This window comes from Gouania willdenowi, chromosome 14, assembly GCF_900634775.1.
Source record: "Gouania willdenowi chromosome 14, fGouWil2.1, whole genome shotgun sequence".
NCBI classification, from domain to species: domain Eukaryota; kingdom Metazoa; phylum Chordata; class Actinopteri; order Blenniiformes; family Gobiesocidae; genus Gouania; species Gouania willdenowi.
The window spans coordinates 11,419,503-11,443,129 of record NC_041057.1 but is presented as its reverse complement, the minus strand read 5'-3'; the positions used below and the strand labels follow the sequence as shown (position 1 = coordinate 11,443,129).

The following is a 23,627-nucleotide window of genomic DNA, read 5'->3' as shown; positions in this document are numbered from 1 at the left end:
TAAAGACAGCGCTCAAATATATAACCTTGAACTAGAAAGTGCAGGTCAAAGCTTTTACTCTTAGGTTGTCAGTAGAAACAGTAATAATGTGCGTTTCTGTTGTGGACAGACTGACAAATACTAACTGACAAATAAATATGAAAGATGACTGAATACTGAAGAGCTGCTCCCAGAATCAGAACCAAACACAACCAAGCATTTGTTCAGTTCTTGTACTTCTGTCCACACTTGTAGAACAAACTTCTTAACCATCTAAAGCAGGGCTGTCAAACTAGTTTTTGTTGAAATATGGGTCAAATATAGCAGTATATCTTAAAGCTGCAGTTTGTAACTTTTTTTGCCATCATTTGGTCAAAATTCCATAGTCATATTGTAATCTAAAGTGTTCTGAGTGGACAGTGAATTTACAGAGTGGCCCTGTAAATTAAGTTTAGAAATCCAGGAATCTGGATGTCAGCCAATCAGAGATCTTTCTACAAACACGTATGCTCCATGAGCTGTTTTGAGCATTTCTATTGGCTGCTCGACTGAAGTCAGGCATGTTCAAAGACCATTGGTACTAAACGTGCATTTGTGGACATCCCAGCAGAGGTCTCCATAACAGCGTTAGGCACGACAGTTACATGGCAAACCAACCACATCAAAATTCATTTTACAGTCTGAGAGCGGCTGAGATCCCAGCCCCCTTCTGTGTGTTCTCTGGAGGCAGTAACTACAGAGTAATATGTGCATTCATGTCAGAGTCTCTAAAACATCAGAAAAATCTCCACTAACACAAGATAACGCCCATACATTTGTCACTAGTCTATATTGAGAAAAAAGTTGCTAAGAGTGTTCACACAATATACCGGTAAGGGAGGTTGAGTTTTGGTTTTCAAAACGGAGCGGAGAGAGGAATCTACAAACTGCAGCTTTATGTGGGCCCTCAGATTTTGGGTGGGAAAATTAGTAATTTAATCATAATTGTGCTAACGCATAGAAAAATTATAAACTATGTACGGCACTGATAATATCAAAGCAATAGATGGCAGATATCAGTCTCTGCAGGATCTTTGCTATTCATTTGTTTGATTTTGTGACCCATTTTTATGTAATTTGGGCAAATTTTGTGGAATAATTTTTGAAAAAAATTGCAGGATTTGCGGAAAATTGAGAGTTCATTTCACAATTTGAGATTAAAAATGGCCGCCATCATGTGTTGATGTGTTAATATTGTGGCGTTTAAATCAATTTGTGCATTATTTTGGAGAATTCGTTCATAATTTACACAATGATTCATGGTTTCTCTGACTTGTTTGCTTTGCTTTTTGCTGTGGGCCAATTTGGATACTCTAAAGGGCGGGATTTGGCCCCCGGGCCTTGAGTTTGACACAGGTCTGTACATGGTTCTCCATGGTTTAATGCAGAATTTTCTAATACATTCTTTGTCCTGTTTGCTTTAGATAGAGCTTAATCTACTGATGTTATTTTCAAACGTAGTTCCCGATTCCTTCCACAATGTCTTCGTATTTTTCATTTTGCTCTTTATTATTTTATAACATTTGTCTGAACGTTTCACTTTTAATCAAGTAAAAGAACATTATGCAAATAAGTTGGCCTTGCCTTGCTTTAATCAAAAAGATGTAAACTCAAACACATGTACATTCAAATTCAATGAATGAAAAAAAGTTATTTTGCCTTTGACTCCGGGAACACGGTTCTCATTCTCGTCTTCTTCACTACATGGTGACTTTCCTTTCAAACGCCGCAGAGTGGGAGCGCTTTTCAAGAATTAATGATGCCTTTGAAACAGGAACTTAACAAGCCAGACTCACCCTGCATCTCACAAGTATGACTCCTGGTCCTCTCCATACACTGCTTTTCTAATTATGATGAATGAGATGCTTAAAAGTACCTGATGAGTCATCACAGATTAGCTTTCCCTGTTTGAAGGAGCCCATAAAGAGTTTGAGGTGAAGGTTTTTTACCAACAACCCACAAAGAAAAGAAGCAGCCACGCTATGACAGACGAACCAGGATCAGTGGAAAGTAGACTCCACTTTCCTTTTAGCAGCTTCACAAGGGTGAGAAGATGTGTGGATGGAGGCTTTAGAGTGATATTCAGTGGTCAATGCTTTTTCTGCATGAATGTGCGCAAACAATCCAAGACTCTGTTTGCTTTCCTTGTTTTAAAATGAGAAACTCATTTAAAATTAAAGTGTGGAAAGAAGGTGGATGGGGAGAATAAATCATTAGACTTTAGTTTAGGCTAAAAGTAGCTACAATAGAGAGCATTCGTTGAGTATTTTTGGTTTTACATACATATTTAATAGATCAAAGACTATGTTCTGTCAAAGCCACTCAGAGCCGGAAAAAAAAAGCCCATGTTATCACAAAACCTGAACTTTAACAAAAAAAAAAAAAAAAAAACACTCAGAGTTCTTATATTTTTAAAGATAAAAAAAAAAGAAATTAATACATGTGTGACGCATGTTGAATAACTCACCAGAAGTTGACGAGGAAAGGATGCTCGAGGTTCTGCATGATCTGCAGCTCCTTCAGGACATTCCTCACTTCGTTTCGCTCCACGCATTTCAGCTTGTTCATGTACTTCATGGCGTACATCTTTTTGGTGTCTTTCTTTTGCACAATGCATACCTAAGGAAGTCACAGAAGAGCGTAAATGTTGGCAAAAAGCAAGATACAGACACTTCTCCTAGCATTCAAGTGAAATATTATTCAGATTTTTGATATTCACAACGTAATCTTTGCTACTGTTTTTGTTTCTGCTTAAAACATTGATAACCAATTTTAAAACGCTTTTGAATTTATTAAATGTGTTCTTTTTATTACCTGTATTTATTCATTTATTGGCTTTCCTTTATTAATGTTAAAATGGTGGCTTCCTGAGCTTGCTTATACTGTACATACTGTACATGTGTTTTTATATTTACATAGTTATAAAAGGCCATAATGGGGGGACCTGGATACATATATGTTCACATGAGCACGGACAACATTTAAAAATCCTTGCATCTTCTGTAAAAAAGAACATATTAACCAAAAGTGCAGCTGCACTTATTGTTATGCATTTAAATGGTAAAGCTTTAGTTTAGCCTTTGTTTACATTTCTATAAATGGACCTTCAGAGACGCCGTCCCCTGGTTGTTACATGTGACGTCATCAGCCGTGTGTGAACCAGTGTGAAAGAGCAAACTAAATACAACAATCCGTACCAGTCCGTCTCCCGTGTCAAGTGCGTGTTCTTGCAGAAGTTTGTTGTTTTCGAAAGAAAGGAGCAACTATAGCGCGAGTGAACGGAACCCGGAAGTGAGTCGCGTAGCAACAGAGAAGCTACAAACACTGCACGGGGGGCAGCACAGCTGTGGGTGGAGGAGGTGGACAGCAAACAACTATGGTAGAAGGAGTTTCACTTGGCGCTAGCATAAACTCAATATAAAGGACCTGGAGGAGTTTATCGTTACGTATTTGCAACGTTAGAGGAACCGATAAGCGGAATTGACAGGCAAGCAAACAAACGATTCCTAGGAATTGGATTGCTGGCAACCGGTTCTCAGAAATAGCTGGTTTTCAATTCCCATCCCTAGTTAGGATGGTGACCGTTCCCACTGAAGTATACTTCTAAGTTTCCGAAAATGCATTTAGAACCTACATTACGTAAGCACACTGAGGTTAAATATCTCTGTTGATTTGCCACCTTTGAAAGTTCTGAAAGCTTTTTAAGCGAGAAAGTGACCAAATAGATTATCTACATGTGGTCATTTGATCGGAAACTCGAGGAAATACATTTCATGCCGACATTTCAGAGATTTTCGGAGACCCGCCAGTGTTCCCACTGTACATACTTCAAAAATGTCCCAATGTCGTATACATCTAGGTATTTTAAACGTACTCAGTCTTTCCATACTATCTATTGTCAATGCACTGGATACTCATTGACGTCAAACTTTCGTATGCGATTTCGAACACAGCCAATGCGTCTCTATTGCAATGTACAATGTGGCATTTTTCATGCACGTTAATGATCAAATCTCACAAACATAATAAAAAAATAATCACAAATGTTGTCTATTAACGCGGTGAGAAGGAACATTTTAAAAGCAGGGGATGTGAGTGTAAAGATACAACCTAAGATATTGAATGTTTCATACCAGAGTATTAGTTCATTTCAGAGATAAGAAACCTTTTATGACATCAGTTGTGCATCGTCAAAGTGGTGCGGAAGGTAATTTGTGCGGAAACAGTATATAATTAAAAATATAAAGATTTTAGTCATTATCTAAGGCGCCAAACTAGTACAATTGTATCGTATGTGTGACTATTTTACCAAATTCGATGGAATGTCTTTGGTTGATTTTTTTGTTGTTTATCTAAGTGTGCAGAGGTGTACGGTCACATATATTTCTGTAATCTCGCAGCCAGTCAATATGCCAGTGATTACTGCTATCTAATAAAGTGATCTGTGGAGCAGCTGGCTCAGTTAATCAGCCAAACCCTGATCACATCACTCCTCCCATTGAACAGCTTGCCATCCACAGTGTTTAGGCTGCTTATTGATGCTGCACGCGCCTACACCACTGTGACCATATGTGCTCATGTTCATATGGAAGAACTGTTTTGATTGATATTCTTTAGCAACAAATAGGAACATTGTTGCCATCGCATATCCATAAGAAGTCATCGTTACAGCATTCCATTGATTTATATAACAACAGGTTGTGCTTTAAGCAAATAATCGAGCAATAATAATCATCATATAGAGGTTTAGGAGCTGTCAATTTATTTATTAAAGACCACATATTACACTAAAATTTACTGATACTGCCTTTTATATAAAAGTTTGTGTTTATGATCATCATGTGTTTCTATTGATTCAGACAAAATACTATTGATGTTAGAGGTGTCCCGATCCGATATCGATATCGGATATCAGTCCGATATTAGTCTGAAAAAAGGCTTTTTTTTTTTTTTTTAATTCATTTTTTATTTATTTTATTCAATTGTAGAATACTGTAGATATCATGTTGAAGGTTAAAAATTATGTTATCAATTGGTTAATAATAAATGAGTCAGTTTTTCTCATACATACTGTTGCTGACTATTGTTCTCTGTTTGAGTAACATCACTTGATCAAACCTTTTCTAACATTCCACACTACAAAATAAGTATTTTTTTTTTTTTTTTTAAAAAAAGAGATATCGGTATCGGCCAATACGCAAGGCTGCAATATCTGTATCATATCGGAAATGAAAAAGTTGTATCGGGACATCCCTAATTGATGGTTTTTTTGTTTGTTTTTTAAACAGTCTCTGAAACGGTTTCATTAAAAAAACAAAACAGGGTAAAAACAAAACTCACCTTTCCAAAGCTGCCTTTTCCAATGGCCCGTAGGATTTGGAAATGGTCGAAATTTACTGTGGAGACAAAAGACAAAAAATTCGATACGAATCGTATCGCCAGATGCCAGACAATACACACCCCTATTGGAGGCTGAAAATGTAAGAAAAATAAGGAACCACGAAAATTTTACAGTGTGCCTATTGAATAATCACGGAACAATTGGTAAAAATTTTGGAATTTTTTAGACCAAAGTGCGTGGGCCATTTGTTGAAATGACATGGAATGATTATATATTGATCTGGATCCCCGCCAAAATTTAAAGGAATCTTCCAAGTCATAAGGTCTATCTTTGGTTAAAATGTGGTCAAAACCCATTACGTACTTTTGACGTAATCCTGCTAATTAAAAAGTATTTCCTCCTTTGCTGAGGTATAAGTAGTAGTAGTAGTAGTATAGTCTGTCATTTCAATCCATTAAACAAACATTTCCATTATTTTGTGTACATCACGAAAGGGTTTAGGCTGAAGTTAATACTTATTATGAGGAACCCTTTTTACAGACTTCCACGAGACAAAAACACAAAAATTTATAATAAACAATTTCAAGTGTCCAACAGTAGAGAAATAGACAAATATTTAGAATTATTATTTTAACATAAATTTCAATATTCCATAAATATATATATATATATATATATATATATATATATATATACATTTTGTTTTATGCTATTTTATTTTTAAACTGAATAATTTCATCATTTAATTCATTTCAGTCTTTATGGATCTATTAATGTCTATTATGTCTTTTCATTAGTTGCTTACTTTATTCATCCTGAGCTTAAATATTTTTGAATTATAGTATATTTATACAGCTTTGACTGTTCCGGATTGTTTTAATTGATCTTTCAAGTCGTTCCACAGATTAACACCGACTTTTTTTAATTTGTTCTCGCTTTTACTTTTTTTAAAAAATGCCAGTTCCTCTGACGTTATACTGACTTTTCCTGTGTTCAAAAAGTAAGATTATTATGTGCCTTGTACACCATTACTAATGTGTTAGGGTCAACACAAGATCATGGATTTTCAATAGATTTAGCTCTAAAAAAAATGAGGTATAAGCGAGGACGTTCAACAAAATCAATTGGGTCACTTGTGCATTTATATGCAACAAGTGTCAGTGTTAGCTTCACTGTGTTTTACAGTCAGCTCATGTAGACAACTCGGCTCAAAAGCAGTCGGTGGTCTTTTAAAGAACAAACCACTGAGAATGAATGATGGGAAATGAAAACCTCAACCACAAAGACGCCTTCAATAAGTGCTGCATTTTGTTTCTAAACAGGCAGGAACATTTTCCTTTGGGTATCTAATATCATCTTCTTCCCATCGCCATCCATCGCACGGTATCTGTGTATCTCACTCAGACATACCTGCTAACCCACAGTCTGACCCTCCCCATCTTAGTCAGGAACATTTATCGGCGACTGAATCCTGATGGCGCGGTTTGTTGCTGTCATGACAACTGGGAAAAAAGGTTTTTCCTTCACTGCTGCTTCCTTGAGGATGGAACAGCTGCTGCCCACCCTTTGCATTTAACTAACAAAACACACACACATAGGGCTGCTCAGTTAATCAAAATTCAGTTACGATTTTGATTATTACACCCAACGATCACAAAAAGAACATAATCAAGAAAAAATTATTATTTAAAAAAAAAAAAAAAAAAAAAAACATTTTCGTTTGGGGTTTTTTTTACATGTTTTATTCGCTAAATAAAACAAACCCACTATTTCAGAGATCTATAAATAATGCAAGCTCCTCCCCTCCGCCCCGCCCCTCTAAGCATATATATATTTTATGTTTTTTTTTTGTACCAAAAATAAATAACTTTTTGGTTGACAAATAATCGTGATTTCAATTATGACTAAAAAAAAAAAAATCATGATTATTATTTTTTCTATAATAGAGCAGCCCTACACACACACATATATAAGCTGCATTTGTACATCAACCCCCAAATCGTAATTCAAAAAAAAAAAGAAATCACAAATTTACTGCTTGAACTTTATGAAATTATTTTTGCAAAAAAAAAAAAAACAAACAGTCAAATAAAACTCATCCTTCAACCAGTAGTCACTTGATCTATTGCATGTGACAGGTAATGTTCTGCTCAGTTAGGCACTTCCTCTCTTCTTATGTTTCATGTTGACATGTTTGCACAACCCACTTTGATTGGATCCATAAAGAGGACCTGATTACGCTCTGTTTACAAAAGACTCGCACACATGAACAAAAGCAGAGAACACTTCTAAAACACTGTTGTAGGAAGTGTTTGTCCTAATGGATAAATTGTGTTGGTTGGAAGTGAGAGACAGACACGTGACTGTCTCTGAGGGTGGAAGGTTGAGACCCACATTTAACTCCGAGCTCCGCGCTTCAATATGATTTAATAATCAATAAAAGTGTGACTGATAGACCGTGTAATGATTTGGGTCTTCACTGGAGCAGAAGTGACACTTTGACAATCTTGTTATGCCTTTAAATGGTGTAAAAAATTGTCTAAGGACCCTATCCCGTAGTCAATTTAATTATGCTTTCAAAGGCCTTTTCACTTTGTGTACGACCTTAAGCATTTTATATTTCTTTATCTATAATTGCAAAAAAAACCCAAATCTTATAATAAATGAACATGATAAACATAGAACACTCGACTTAAAGAAAAAAATGAACTTGTCTAAGTATTACTTTGATATCGCCTCAAAGGCTGCAATCTTTGAAGAATAAAAACACATCTGCCGTCGCTCTGACAACAGTGACCGCGCCCGTGAGTCCCTGTGACCCTGTAACGTGAATAAACCATGACGAGCCGTAAACAGGACCTGTCCATTAAGCCGACTCTCCTGGTTACACTAAGTAAGTAGTGAGCATATACAGCCACACGAGAGGAACACGTCACTCTCCGGGGAAATAAACATGTCTTGACAGGGTTCACCTTCATACACACAACTCTGGATGTGTAAATCACATACAGTGGGTGGAGTTCAGCCAACAGAAAGGGATTGTTTCTGCACTATAATACAGTAAGGAACGGTTTTCTAAACTTATTTTTAGTAGTATACTAAATATTGATGTATATTTTTATTTCATGGATTCATTTTAGGTCAATAAATGATGAATGAATGTATCTGAGTATGACAGCAAGTTACTGGGAGCTGTTTTCCCTTTAAGGTTTTAGATTTATTATTTTGTTCATTGAAACTAGAACCAGATAAATGATGTGATTGTGAAAAAAAAGTTAATGTTTTGGAGAATGCATATAGACCTCACGCCCTCCTATGTCAGCTTATTATGTTGATTCTTTTATGAAACCACCTTTTGGCAGGTTTAAACCACAAATGCCTTTTTGCCACTTGCGCTGATATCCAACTAGCACTGTGCCAGGGAGTATTCATTTGGAGTGCAAGTTATTTAATGATGTTTATCGTTTTTGTCACAGTTTTAGTAATCCTGCCATCTTTAGAATTTAGTATTTGTCTAGTTTTTGTCGAGTGTTGAGAACAAAAACTATTCTGAAAATTAGTTCGCAATAAAATGAACAGTGAGCTCATCACAATTGTATGGGCTCAGATGTTCCGTGATCATGGAAAACGAATGGAAAAAAACTGATTTCTCTTTCCTGGAAAGGGAATGGAAATATTGATTTTAATATATATATTTTTTTTATTATTTTTAGTTTAGTAAGCGGAAATCTCAATATAACAGAGAATGTCTCATCACATGCATGTTTTGGGACATTTACATGCAATTTTTCACCTAAACATGTGAGCAAAGAGACGGATATGTCATTCCTCATGCAAAATATGATGTAATTTGACGGAGTTTATCTCCTGAGATGGAAATAGATATGCCACCGACATACTGTGGGACAATATCATGCAGTCACACACAATTTTCCACCATAAAACAGGTGATTTAAAGTAGGGCAACTTTAGCAAACAGAGCGGCGTCAAACCTTGCAGAAAATCTTGCGTGATTTCAGTGCAAATACAGAAAAGAAATTTAAAAAGTACTAACAATAGTTAACTAATTTAACCGTAATAAGCATGTTTGGCTCAATTTTGGAAAATCCATTATTTATATATACTGTATATATATTTTTTCTCTTTATTTTCAAAAAAAAACAAAACAAAAAAAAGCCTGAAAGGACCTCTGATTAGAGACTGATGCTGAAAAGGGTAAACTCTGAAAATTGGGTACATTTTTAAAGGAAAAATTGAGCCTCTACAGTTTCTTTTCAGCTCAGCACCACATCATATTAGCTGCTATTTTTACTGGAGACTAAAAGAAATATCAAAAGCAATGCCTAACACAAACTACAAGCGAAGATAAAACCTCACATACATTTGTGTCTTTTTCACTGTTTTAGTATTTGAGATACTATCAAGCACACCATTATTCGGTACGTCTTGAGACGACATTATTCTGTCATTTGTAATATTTTTCTGACTATCTTCTCATGCTTTGTCAATTTGCCACATATCTTCTCATTCCATCCTTTTCTCCTAGGCTTGTCCCCTGTTTCCCAGTCATTTTGGGAGTATTAACGGAATATAATAGCCATGCTACGATATCAAATGACAACAACAAGTCTAAGGAAAACCCATTAATGGCGATAGCCCCAAATACAGAACCCTTTCGGCCTCGGACGTGACTTTCATCAGCGAGGGAATTAGTTTGTCTCCAGTTAGCCAACCTCAATTTTCTTCTTTATAATCTAATACAATGTATCCTGTGTCCTTGATGAAATCACACACGCTGTTTGTGGTCTCAGAAGGCAGAGTACAATTCCTTCAAGGAAGCACTACCATGACTGACATTTTCACAACAGCACAATATACCGTATGACTGAGCACCAAGGTTAACCCTCAACTATAAACACTGAGAACTGTCTTTATTAAAAAAGAAAAATATAAACCTGTATTTATCAAGTAACTTAAGTGCGATAAAGTAATGTATATTCCACTTTGTGAGATTTCATTAACGCGTCAAACAGAAATACACAATTACAAACAAATGCTTGGGGTCATAAAGTCTCTCTTTACAAAGAAAGACTTGTTGACGTAGCGTAAGCCTTCAGCTAAACAGATAGTATGTTTAGACCGTAGCTCAGATCAATAAATTCACCCTGGATTAGCAACAAAATACACAATGTTATTAAAAAAAAAAAATCTGTCAAAAGTCGAAATCTTTTTAATGCTAACCTTGAATGCCACCAGTTAGAAGTACTTTATTATGAAAACAGTATAGTGAGAAAATATTATTAAGTTAATGCAAAATATGATGAGAGTACTAAGATTATAAGATTTTAAAGCATGTTAATGATCAGAAAAAGAAAAATCACAAGCAAATTCATAAAGACACTGGCCTGAAAACTAAGTGTAATTACCCTCATCAAGTTAAAGCCAGCTTTATTGTCGATTCCACTATATGTACAAGACATGTAGAGAACTGTAATTACTGTTCTACCTGCCCGAAACATTTACAAACATATATATAATAATATATAAATTATAAAGACAGAAACAACAACACAACAAGTATTTACTCAGTATCAGTATCATCATTTTTTTAACATATTTAACTATTATTAGGCTTTCAAGGGAATACATGAAAGAACACCGAATCCTGGGCAAAAGAAGAAAAAGAAGAAAGCAAATGTTGAAATAAAACTCACCTTCATCAGTGTCGTCGGTGACTGGAGCCTTGCTGGACTGTCCAAGCCCCATTCCTGCTCCCTGTGCAGATTTTGATCTTCTGCTCAAGTCAAAACAGCATCCAGCAGTTCTCCCTCTGAGACGTACTCATAGCCCGCTCAACAAGATGCTCCGAAACACACTCTACTTTATCCAGACTTTTTCTTCTTAACTCTCCACTGTGACACCACGCATGGTCGTGCACACGCTCAAAAATCAGCCTCAGGGAACACGAAAGGCACTGAAGCGCTGACACATATAAATACACTATAGAGCTATATGTGTCCCGTTTATCTCCTTAGACGAATGCGGGCAGATGGGCGACACTTTGTGACATGGAGGAGGGAGGGTGATGCGCTTGTGGCTGTGACTCTCTGCTGAGGGAGAGTCTAACCTGTGGGGAGACGTAGGAAAATATGACACCATTAGCTTAGAGGGGACATAGGGTGAATTTGATCTCCTCAATAAAGTGTGGAAAACCTCAGTGTGATTAAGCCAAAGAAACCTTAGTACTAGAGGTTTGGTTCTAGAAATCTAGATCTATTGCTATCTTTCTCTCCTCTTTCCCTTCCTTTAATTCTTATGTTGCCAATAATTCACTCTTCATAAACCCAACATAAGCCTTATTGACATGATCGCTAATGTAATAGTGTCAATGACGTGACACCTAAATATTCTGTCCAACTGCATTTCTTTTAGTTAAAACAAGGTTTAAATGCATACAAATATACCAAATATGTAGTAACTGTGTATATATGTGCTAACTTTCATTTTTTATTTTTTTATTTTACCTCCTAAATTACTTCTTTACTTTATTCTGTTATTCAAAATGTCAAAAATATCATGTGATATGACTGTCTGGCGAATGACTGCTGTTTTTAGAAAAAAATCTTTAAAATTACTCTAAATATATTCAAATTTATTTTCTGACCCCATTTTAGTCAAATTCTAGTCCTGCATAAGATTTCAAAGTATTTGTATTTTAATTTCCATCATAATATTCACGCAAACCTTGCCCGATGATGATGCCTATTTTATGAAACATCATGCGGTTAAATGCTAATACGTCATTGACCCAATAAATGGTGGTGATCTGTTGGCCCATTTAGAAACACTATGGGATATTGTTATGATCTGATGTCCTTTAAAAAGCAGAGATTTAATTATCTTCACAAAGCCACAACGAGACAAACTGTTCTACAGAAAAATATCTTGGGGTTGGGAGAAAAAATAATAATCATTCAGACATTTCATAACAGACAAAGGGAAGTTATTTCATGTCTAGAGGCTGAGTTGACAATGAGAACTTGGTAATGAAGGATGGACGATATATCGTGAGACAAGATATCGCAAAATTAAAATGTCACGTGATATATTGTCGATGGTACAAGTGGTATCGCGATACATGCACAGAGAGAAGAATGTCATGAGTTGGTTTTTATTTCCAGACCTGCATGAACTCTCTTTAGCGAGTGATGCTTTTTTACCTTTAAATGGGAGAAAATGGTCTTATTGATGTTGTTGTTTACTTTATATTCTATATTCTCTTGAACTGAAAAGGTTATAATGAGAGTATGTATTAGGGATGTCCCGATCCAACTTTTTCACTTCCGATACGATGCCGATATTGCAGCCTTGGGTATTGGTCGATATCGTTCCGGTACGATATCAGCACGACTCATACATACTTTTATTACTTATTTTATAGTGTGGAATGTTAGAAAAGGCTTGATCAAGTGATGTTACTCAGACAGAGAATGATAGTCAGCAACAGTAGGTATGAGAAAAACTGACCCATTTATTATTAACTAATCGGTTACATACATTTTAATCCTCAACATCTACAGCATTCTACAAATAAATAAAATATCAGAACGCTTACATAGGAGTTTTTAGATTTTTTTCTGGCTAATTGGATTGGGACACCCCTAGTATGTATGAATCAGAATCAGAATCAGAATCAGAATCAGAATCAACTTTATTGACCAAGAGTGTATGAATACACACGAGGAATTTGTTTTGGTGACCTGTGCTCTCTCAGATAGTGTAACATTAAATAATAACAATCAACTAGAATAAAGAAAAATAAATAAAAAAAGAAGTATAAACATAAATATAAGAGTAGTTAGACTAATATGTGCAAACTACATAAAAATAACAAGATAATAATAATAGTAGTAATAATAATAATAATAATAATAATAATAATAATAATAACAAAATAAAATAAAAATACAATAATAATAATAAAATAATAATAATGTACAGTATGTATGGAGTTAGTCAAATAAAAGCATGAATATGTGTCAAACTGCATCTATTATCATGAGCACAGTATCGTTTATCGTATTGTCTCTTCTCTGAACTTTGTATATCGTCCCACCTCTAACAGTCAAGTATCTAAAAATGAGAAAGGAATTTTGGTGATTGGTGAGATGCTGGTGTCACACCATCAATCCTATTTAAAATCAGGCTAATTTCGCGTCAAAATCAATAGAAAAACATACCAACGGTTATTTATTTAAAGGTTATTCTACATAGTAGGCTCTATAGTCTCTGATGTGTTTAAGCTATACTGGCACAATTCAAGCCAACAGGGCAAACTGATAAAATGAATGTCATTTCCAAACAACATGGAAAGGTCACAGTAGTCCATATGAATCCCTCTTGGCTTAAATGAAATATTCAGCAACTACAGCAGACAGTGCAGTGCAGACCAGAGCTGGGCTTCCCGCAGAGGACGTTGTGCTCTGCACCCTTATCTGCTCCAAATGTAGGAACATGCACTGAATAGAAAGTGTCTGATCTGCATCCACCCCAGACACTGCATGGTTACCTACCTCTGAGCCTGAGCGGAGCAGCCTGGGTGGACATGGGACCATCGCGACGCAGAGACGCGCGGAGACGTCGGAGCAACAGCTTCAGCATCAGTGACTGTCCGGAGCAGAGGAGGACGCAGTACGCACCACCTACTGACACGCAGCAAGGCGTGACTTTTACACAAGTGCAATGAACAAAAAATATCCCACGCAGGATTTCAAGAGGACAACGTCAAAACACACACGCACACGCACAAAAAGCCCCGCACAGGAGAGAACCTCTGCTCTGCTGCGCGCTCCACTGACCTCCACAGAGTGAATTAGAGCTGCTGTACTACAGTGTGGAGAGGCATCAGCTGCCAGACAGGGGTTTGGAATTAATAATTACATAAATATACAAAACACAGCGATCAATACAATACCCCCTAACATATTTGTATGGTCTCCAACCATGCAAACAAAGAACAACACAAATAAAGAAAAAAAAAACGGAGATCCTTAAAAAAATGAATTCCTGTTACAAAAAAATTGGTAACACTTTACGTAAAGTTTTAAAAGGCTGTCATTGCACTATAATTATGTCATTAGCATGAATAAGGTCAATGTCATGAAGGCTGTCATTAAGAGTCGTTTGCTAAATTATGATACCATTAGAGCTATGTTGGCATTTTTTTATTATTTTTTTTGGTTAGGTGGAGGGATCTAGTGGAGTTAGTTAGGGTTTGCGTTAGGGTTAGGGTTACGTGGGGGATCTAGTGGGGTTAGATAGGGTTTGGGTTAGGGTTAGGGTAAGGTGGGGGATCTAGGTGAGGTTAGGGTTAGGGTAAGGTGGGGGATCTAGTGGGGTTAGATAGGGTTTGGGTTAGGGTTAGGTAGGGTTAGGGTAAGGTGGGGGATCTAGTGAGGTTAGGGTTAGGTGAGGTTAAGGTTAGGGTTATAGGGTAACGAGGAGTTCGGGTAACGAACGACACTTAATGACAGCCTTCATGAAACCTCATATATCTATTAAGCAATGAATCTCTGTCTGTCTGTGCGTATGTGTGTGTGGCTCAAATATCTCTGCAGATCAGGCTCAGATTGACCTGAGACTTTCAACATGGCTGCTGCTTGGTTCAAAGGTGTGCAACGTCAGATTTGTTTGGACTGCAATAGTACTGTTGATGAATTATTTCATGGATGCCCAACGGCCACTGGAGCGGAGTGTGTGTGTGTGTGTGTGTGTGTGTGTGTGTGTGTGTGTGTGTGTGTGTGTGTGTGTGTGTGTGTGTGTGTGTGTGTGTGTGTGTGTGTGTACTACACTAATTCATGCTAATGACAAGATCATGATATCGTAATGTCAGCCTTATATTAAACTTCAAGTGAAATGCTACCGAAAAATGCTTAAGCTGCTCGATAAAATATCAGATTTTCTGTTAGTCTTCAATATTATTGAAGACAAATCTGAAAATGATATAACATCAGTAGAATCATTGTTGTACAAAATTTACATTATGTAAAACACGTCATATTTATTCATGATGCTTGCAGTTACAACCTACTTAAATCTTGTATTTAAGTTTAAAAAAATGAAAATTTTTACAAGATCCAGACATTCTGTCATAGATTTATATGACGTAAATTTAATGACATTGTTGAGTGTCTCTTATGTTATCTGACAAGTAATGTCTATGGTTGAGGAAGCAATAGCGCTAATTCCGATAAAGCAATAAGGGCTAACGTCTGACAAGGGTGTAAGCTAATTCACTGCGTATCCATCTTATTCCTGGGGCTGCCATTTCGTTATTATAAGTGCACTTTCCTCTGTAATAAAGAGAAGCAATTCAAATTCAACTATTGCCTTGTTGTTTTTTTAAATACAGCAACTAACTTGAACACACGTTACTCACCTCACTAAACTCTGGAGCCTATCCCGGCTTGGTTTGAAATATTGGATACACCCAGAATTGGTCCCCAGTGCAGTGGGCCTCACACACAAAGACAACCCCACACACACACACACACACACACACACACACACACACACACACACACACACACACACACACACACACACTGTACAGATTACAATATGGATTCCATTCATTATAAGGCCTTTCTCGTCTCTCCTGTTAATTGAATAGGCCAAGGTTAAAGGCAGAGTGTGTCTGCATGGTGTGACTAATGATGGATTTGCTTACAGAGCAGACTGCACATCCCCGTCATGCCGAGACACATTCTCATGGGCCATTTACTTTAATGTGGTATAAAAAATAAAAAAATAAAAAAACAAAAAAAAATCCCCTTTAGCATAAAAAGGAGAAAATCATCATTCACAGCCAAGCCAATCCCTTCATGGGCACTTGGCAACATTAGGAGTTTGGACACAATGAGTGATGACACTGTCTCTCTCCACCTGGACAAATATTTGCTATGACTAATCATCGTTAAGGAAGACTGCAGCTGTAGTTTGAATATTATGGAGATTGTAGTTTAAAAGACAAGTTGGCTTAAGTTTGGAGGTTTGTTGCCACCAAGTGGACATAAAATGATAACACGAAATATTTCAGTGTTTACAATCCTGAATGATTTCTGATCACAGGAAAAAAAAAAATATCACTGCACCTAATTACACCAATTTAATATTTGAGAAATTAATAATTACACTCAGATCAGTTTTATTCTCGTTTAATTATTCCTGCTTAATGACATAATACTACAAAAAGATGAGACATGATGTCTGGAAGGCCATTCATATTCCTCATTATATAGCTATTAAAAGAATAAAGCTATAATTCAAAATTAATTTGCGTTGATTCAAATGAGCTTTTACATAATCATGTAATCTGTATTAAAAATTCATCAAACCAAATATTCTTTCCAGGCATTACTGGGGGAAGCAATGACTCCCACACAGTTATACACAAAGGATGTTTGCAAGACATCCTTCTGCAGCTGATAAAGCATTTCAGAGGAAACAAAAGATGGGATAAAAGCTGTCAACATGAATACATGCGTGTGCACACGTCAAACAATGAAACAAATGCTCTGTTTGCACAGAAGGTGTCAGGAAGTCATGTGATGTGATGTTTAACCTAGTGCACAAAGCTTTCTTAGTGGTTAGCAGGTTGGAATTTTTTATTTTTACATTTTTAAATGGATTTTACCCATTGTGTCACACAAATTAATGTTCCTCAAGGTGACATAATAATAATAATAATAATAATAATAATAATAATAATAATAATAATAATAATAATAATAATAACAATAATAATAATAATAATATTAATAATAAAATACAGTATTTAATTTCTAAATTCTTACATTGTGCTTAAATTCAATTCATTGTTTTACTTGTGCGCTTAGCTTTTAAGGTGTTTTGCTGCTGTGCATGAGTAGTGGTTTTCTCCCTTCAGACTTGCTGTGAGGCATAATGTGTAAACCTGTCCAGATTTACTCTTTTTATCTCAATATTTTTAAAATTTTGATTTCTGCTAAAGAAGTCTGTCGATGTCGCTAATAAATGTTGGCAGAGTAATTATGAAATCCCTCAATGTCAATATGATGGGAGTTACAAAAATGGCAACACAATAATACAATAAAGCTTGCAACCAACAAGGGCAAGCCTATGAACTGGCATTAGTGTCATTCATCCACCAAACACAGAAAATAATGTGATTAATGGTAACATTCAACTTTTTTATTTATTTATTTTTTACAAAAACAGGTTTAATCTTAAGTATGGTGTGCATCAGGGGTCGATGTTAGGACCAGTTGTATTTTCTTTATCCATTCGTTTTCTAGGGCACATCATCCAGGGAAAGGTTCATTTCATGAGTTTTGTTTATTTAGAGAGGGTTGAGTCAGATAGTGTTTTTTTTTTTTTTTGTTTGTTTGTTTTTTTGGTGTAAGAATAGAACGCAAAAGGTCAGCAGATTGTGATAGAGTATTTTACAAAAGCAAAGGTTAGTTTCATTGTAAACAATGATCTTTTTTTTTTTTTTTTGTAGTGGGCCACAACGAACACAACAAATCCGCTGTAAAAATGTACTGTTATCATTTAAAACTTTAAAATCTGATACATTCTGAGATACTATGTGGTTTTTTTTACACGAAAGCTCTGCTCTAGCCCTGCATCAGTGACCCAAAAAGGGATTGTGGTCTTTCATTGGGGTCACTGCGTAGACAAACACAAGGCTTTATACATTTCCGCCATGTCACACTTCTAACACTAGAGGGCAGTAAATATTATATTTAAATCAAAGTATTTTCTCTATCTAGTCCTGTAAGGTGCAAAAAAAGTGAGAAAAACACTTGTAGAAGAAGGATTATGTATGTATACAATCTGTTATTTCAAAGCACTTCAGGTTTAATTCATTGTGACTTTGTTTTAATGGTAAACTTTCTTACTTTATTTGTATTTATAGCTCAACTAAATACACTGGGGTTTTTGTGTTCGCCAGCCATCTGTTGCGCCTGCGCACAAGCCTCTTGCTGTGAATGTGTTTTATTAAAACTGACCGTCACGATGCAGTCGGAGGATAATTATTTTCCTACTGCTCCAGCGGAAAGTATGGCTCAATTTACGTTCATTAAACACTTGTTTAATACCACTGTGTCAGGATGTCCTGTGAAAGTCGATGCGAAGTGTTGTTTTGGAACCGCTAGTCACGTTGTTAGCCTTATTAGCGTAGCATGCTAAGCTAAGCTAACCTGTCCTAGCCCTGGCCGTTGCTAATATCCCAAGGTCGATGTAGGCACGTCTGCATCTCGTCTTGGTTTTGGGTTATTGTGGTTGATCTTCTTAGAGATGTAGATTCAGACTTATTTAATGTTCGAAGCCTGTTTTAATTCATTTGTGATGACCTTTAATGTCATCGTGTATGTAATGTAGGCTTCACCACTACAGTGCTGCATTACTGGAATCCCATTCATTTGATAAGTGATCATTACTCTGTTGGTTTTGGCAGCTTTGGTATTAAAATGAAACCTCAATAACTTATTATTACTAGTGTAAATCGCTCAATCTGTGTCCACTATTATAATCAATTGAACAGCAAGACATGCTGTTTATGTGTTAAATATTCACATTCTGTTTGACATGTGTTGAGTTATTGCAGAGCAATCACATCCCGAATAAATGAAGCATTTCGAGCGGAAGTGGCTGTGTTAGTTATTATTACTGTTATATATTTTTTTCAGAATAAGTAACCTGGTTTGAAGTCTCATCATTTTCTCTGTTATTTTTCTTCCCTTTACAGTCAATAAGATGATCAAGGAGCATGGGGACATGTTTACGGACTCCCAATGTAAAGTCTGCAGTGCTGTCCTAAATTCTGAGTCTCAGAAGTTAACTCATTATCTGGTAAGTCTTCCGCAGCCACTTTAGCTTCGGACACAGTTTGCTGATAGACGAGATGCAATGTAGCATTATAAATAATTTGTAATCACAATGACATTTACTTGTATTGTCCCACATTGTAAATTGACAGCTGCATCATGTGGCAGAGATGTCGAATTAGAAATCTTGTGATTATTTTGACTATATCATTACATTTTTAGTAAACCAGCGACACTTAGTAGTAGTAGTAGTAGTAGTAGGTCTTAGTATGTTGGATTGCATTGACATTATTGCACCGTGTAATTCTCATTTAAAGAAGGGATGTGTTTCTCTTTAGATTTACACAATGACTTGGGTTTCTTACAGGTTACTAGCGGTAACATAACACTGACATCAGCTTGTGTTTTATTGTCTGTGCATTTCTCTTTGTGACAAATAAGAGGCAGAAATGTGAACAAGTTCAAAAAGAAGCAGCTGACTGAAATATTTATTATATACGTATGAACAATCTATAGCATGTGTCAAACTCAAGGCCCAGGGGCCAAATCCGGCCCTTTGGATCATCCAATTCGGCCCGCATGAGAAAGCAAAAATGACAGAAAAAAAATGTAAATCATTGTGCAAATGAAACTCAACAAAATTTGCAGAGGCTCACAGTTCTCCCAGTGCTCATATAGCATGATGGCAGTCATTTTTTGAATTTAAACTGTTCTAAAAATATCCTTCAATTTTCATCAAATTGTTACATACCATTTTCCTTAATTTTATAGAAATTGGACACAAAATCACGGAAATTTAGAGTTAAGACCACATTGAGACTGATATTTGTCACTTATTGCTGGGATATGATCATTTTCTTGCTTATTTTGTCTTTTATGTATACATAGAAGTACAAACTAGGGCACAATAAGGTTGAAATGACTTGTTTTCCCACATTAAATTTGTGGCCGTCTTAAGATCAAACTGCTTCGTATTTGGCCCCTGAACTAAAATGAGTTTGACACCCCTGAGCTAGAGTGTTAAAAACTGCTCAATATTTCAAGAGTCAGTTGCACTGATTTGGATCCTTTATCATCATTATTATAATAATTTCTATCATGTATTGTATCAATATTTTTTAGGATTTAGGGAGTATAAAGAAAAAATATTATCTAATATAATTAACTAGGCAGACAATTATCACAATTAGTTTCATGTATCACACAGAATTATTAGCAACCAACTTAAACTATGGCATATTAAATTGAAAGCACATAAAAATTGTAATCAGTAATAACCAGTCAGGCTACTCGTGCTGTCTTTTGTTTGGAATTGAGAACGATTATTATTATTATTATTATTATTTATTATGTTTTGAATTACAAATGTTATATTTTGCTAAATTACTGCAGCAGGTGTGAGAATGTGTTTCCGTGTTCCAGTATGTAAAGCAGGGAGAGTGTTTTTTCCATTGGGTTTGATTGTTTTGTTTACGTTTCCTCAGAGCAAGAAACATGCCAACAAACTACGGCGCTATCTTTCCATGCAAAGCGACCAAGAGCCAGAGTTAAAAAAGGCCAAACCTTTTGCTACTGACAGTGTGAGTAAGCTCAATAAGCCTAAATCCTTTCAGCTTTTTTTTTTCTTTAGCAATAATTTGTTCATTCTTAAGTCACCTGGAACCACCGGGTTGTCCACTAAGAAAAAATAAGATTTACAATTTAAAAACATTTTTTTAACGAGTGTGATCGTATTTTATTTTGGCAAAATTGCCTTTAATTAACAGTGAATGATTTATGTTTGTGTGCTTGTGTTGGCAGGACTGTAACAACGGAGCTACAGATCCCACAAAGGCTTGCCATCTTTGTAACATGACTTTCACCTCTCCAGTCATGGCCGAGACTCACTATCAGGGCAAATGTCACGCCAAGAATCTGAGGTTAAAACTAGCCGCTAATGAAACTCGAGGTATTACTCAATATTTTTCCTTCTTTTTATGTTTAACAGGTTGAATAAGTGAACTTTTCATTCCGGCAATTGCTGCATTTTAACAACTCGTTGCGCTCTCTTTTGTACCAGTGATGCAACGAGCAGCAACGGTCCAGCCAAAGAAGAATTCAGCAGAAGATTCTTGCTCTCCTGCAGTGCCGAGTGGCAACAACAACAACAACGATCCTGATCGTTTGTGCTCCATCTGCCAAGCTTCTTTCAATAACCCGCTAATGGCTCAGCAGCACTACGTGGGCAAGAAGCACCGAAAACAGATGACGAAGCTTAAACTGATGGAGACGTACGGGCCGTCCAAAGCATCAGGTCCGACTCTCGAGCCCGGAGTGTGTTTGCAGTGTTAACATAAAATATCTGATTAGCTCATTTTATTTCCTGTGTTTGCAGCTTCTACAACAAGTGGATATCCATGCACCGTCTGTAATATTGAGTTAAACTCCGTGGCACAGTACCAGTCGCATATCAGCGGTGCCAAGCATAAGAACCAGTGAGTGCACTCACCTTACAGAGATATTAGATATTAGTTCAGCTATGTCAAATCTAATAAAAATCAAGATTTGTTTCAAAATAATCTCCTTTTTTTTGAAAGTTTTTACACGATACAATACATCCTGATACTAAACAATACGATATACATCACAATATATTATAAATTTCAATTTTACAAGTACAAAATGGTAAAAAATACAATTTATTTCATTTTTTTTTAAACTTGGGAAAACAAGTAAATGGTAACTACGGTAACTAACTTTAATTCAAGTACCAATATAAAAAAATAAGTGTTATGTTTATAACACTGTCAAATTCCATTTTTCAAAACATTTTATGAAAATAAAGTGTGATCAACTTCTAAGGTAAAATGCATTAAGGAGTGAGGTAGTTTAACAAGGTATTATGTGGCAGGGTTGGGGTCAATTACATTTTGAAATTACAAATATGTATACAATTATCCATGTTCCATTACAACTTAATTATGATTACTTTGACCAGCATCTTTTCTAAGTACAATTACAATTTCAATTACGATTTCATTTTGATAATTGTTTACTAAGTAGGCCTATGTGTAAGCCATAGAACCAAAACACACTTCCCCAGTTTTGCATTTAAATAAATTGTAAATGACAGTTTTTTATAAAATATTCACAACAATTACAAAGTAAATTATCTGAACTACAGATACAATTCAATTACTGAAACAAAAAAAAATTTCAATTACGATTTCAATTGTAATTATGGCTTTATTAAGATTAATTACGATTATAATTGACTTCATCTCTGCCTAATGTGTTTTCAGAGTGAAGAAAACCGGCCTGAACGTGACCACGGAGACGCAGCAGCACTCAGCAGAACAATTCGTTGCTAGCGAAGACCATCTGATGGCTGATTATCAGTACACGCCCACAGACGACCAGCAGGGCGGAGCCAACGACACAGAGAACCAAGCCGAAAGTTATCATTGCGATCCCGAGGACGCTCTGCTCTCAGAAGAGTTCCAATTCACCTGAGGATTAAACCAGTCCTACTGGATCAGTTCTAACTGGAGACTTGTAACTATACACAACAACCAGCCCCTTTAATGCATTAACCAACCATCAACCTCCACCACCAGCTACCGTCTCACTCCTCTGTGTGTGTGTAGCTAAATCAGAGTGAGACCAGACCGCTCACTGCAGGGATTCTTGAAATACTCCCCTGACCATGGTACTTTTTAAATGTAAGGGTTCCAGCTAGGAATACGAAGAATGTGTTTTTTTATGATATTGTCTCAAACACTTTGATGTCTGAGTTATGTACGATGTCCCTCCCTGTGTGAAGACAGACTCAGCAGGTGGATTCACAGTCGTACAGGAGGATTTCTTCAAAGGTCTTTGGCTTCTGATGCAAACACACGTGTCCACGTATCAAACCAGCTCCAACAGGAAATGAGGTTGAAAGCTTGTTAGATCAAAGTTGGACTTGAGACGGTTGTTTTTTTTTATAATTTTTTTTTTTTAATATAATTTTTTTGCTTTCAACATCTATGCTACAATTGTCAACAGTGTTTATAAAGTACACCTACAAATAGAAGTATGAGCCAGAAAGCAATAAGAGATGTACAGAGCTGGGCATAATTATCTAATTTTGGCAATAAAGAGATTAGACAGGTTTACATTTGAATTTTTCTTTATCAATTATGACGGTTTTTCTCAACCTGTCGTGGCTTTGTTGAGAGGGAGCATCCACTCAAAAATATCAAAGCATCATGCTTAAACATGTCAAATACTTGACATTTTCCAGTTTAGTGTTTTTTTTTCTGTTTATTCTAATGGATGCAGAAACAATCAATAGCTACACACTACATACACAGTGGAGATTTGTTCACTTTTTGACACTTTCATGCTCCCCATGAGAACGCTTTTTGAGATTGAGT

The 23,627-nt window shown here is 36.1% G+C and overlaps 2 protein-coding genes across 2 annotated transcripts in view; one reads left to right on the top strand and one right to left on the bottom strand.

Annotated features, from left to right (window-relative positions):
- Positions 1-14,212, bottom strand: part of stk32a (serine/threonine kinase 32A) — a 64,783-nt gene extending 50,571 nt beyond the window's left edge. The window contains exons 1-4 of the mRNA XM_028466064.1: positions 13,933-14,212; positions 11,074-11,486; positions 5,359-5,414; positions 2,486-2,637 (exon numbers count right to left, since the gene is read on the bottom strand). Coding sequence (XP_028321865.1) covers positions 2,486-2,637; positions 5,359-5,414; positions 11,074-11,125 — 260 coding nt within the window. The 5' untranslated portion in view covers positions 11,126-11,486; positions 13,933-14,212. The remainder of the gene's footprint in view (positions 1-2,485; positions 2,638-5,358; positions 5,415-11,073; positions 11,487-13,932) is intronic.
- Positions 14,213-18,335: 4,123 nt separating this feature from the next.
- On the top strand, positions 18,336-23,366 carry znf346 (zinc finger protein 346). Its single transcript, XM_028466067.1, has 7 exons — positions 18,336-18,461; positions 19,152-19,255; positions 20,715-20,810; positions 21,031-21,178; positions 21,290-21,523; positions 21,605-21,704; positions 22,512-23,366. The coding sequence occupies exons 1-7, from the start codon at positions 18,419-18,421 to the stop codon at positions 22,720-22,722; spliced, it is 936 nt and encodes a 311-aa protein (XP_028321868.1). The 5' UTR covers positions 18,336-18,418; the 3' UTR covers positions 22,723-23,366.
- Positions 23,367-23,627: the final 261 nt, after the last annotated feature.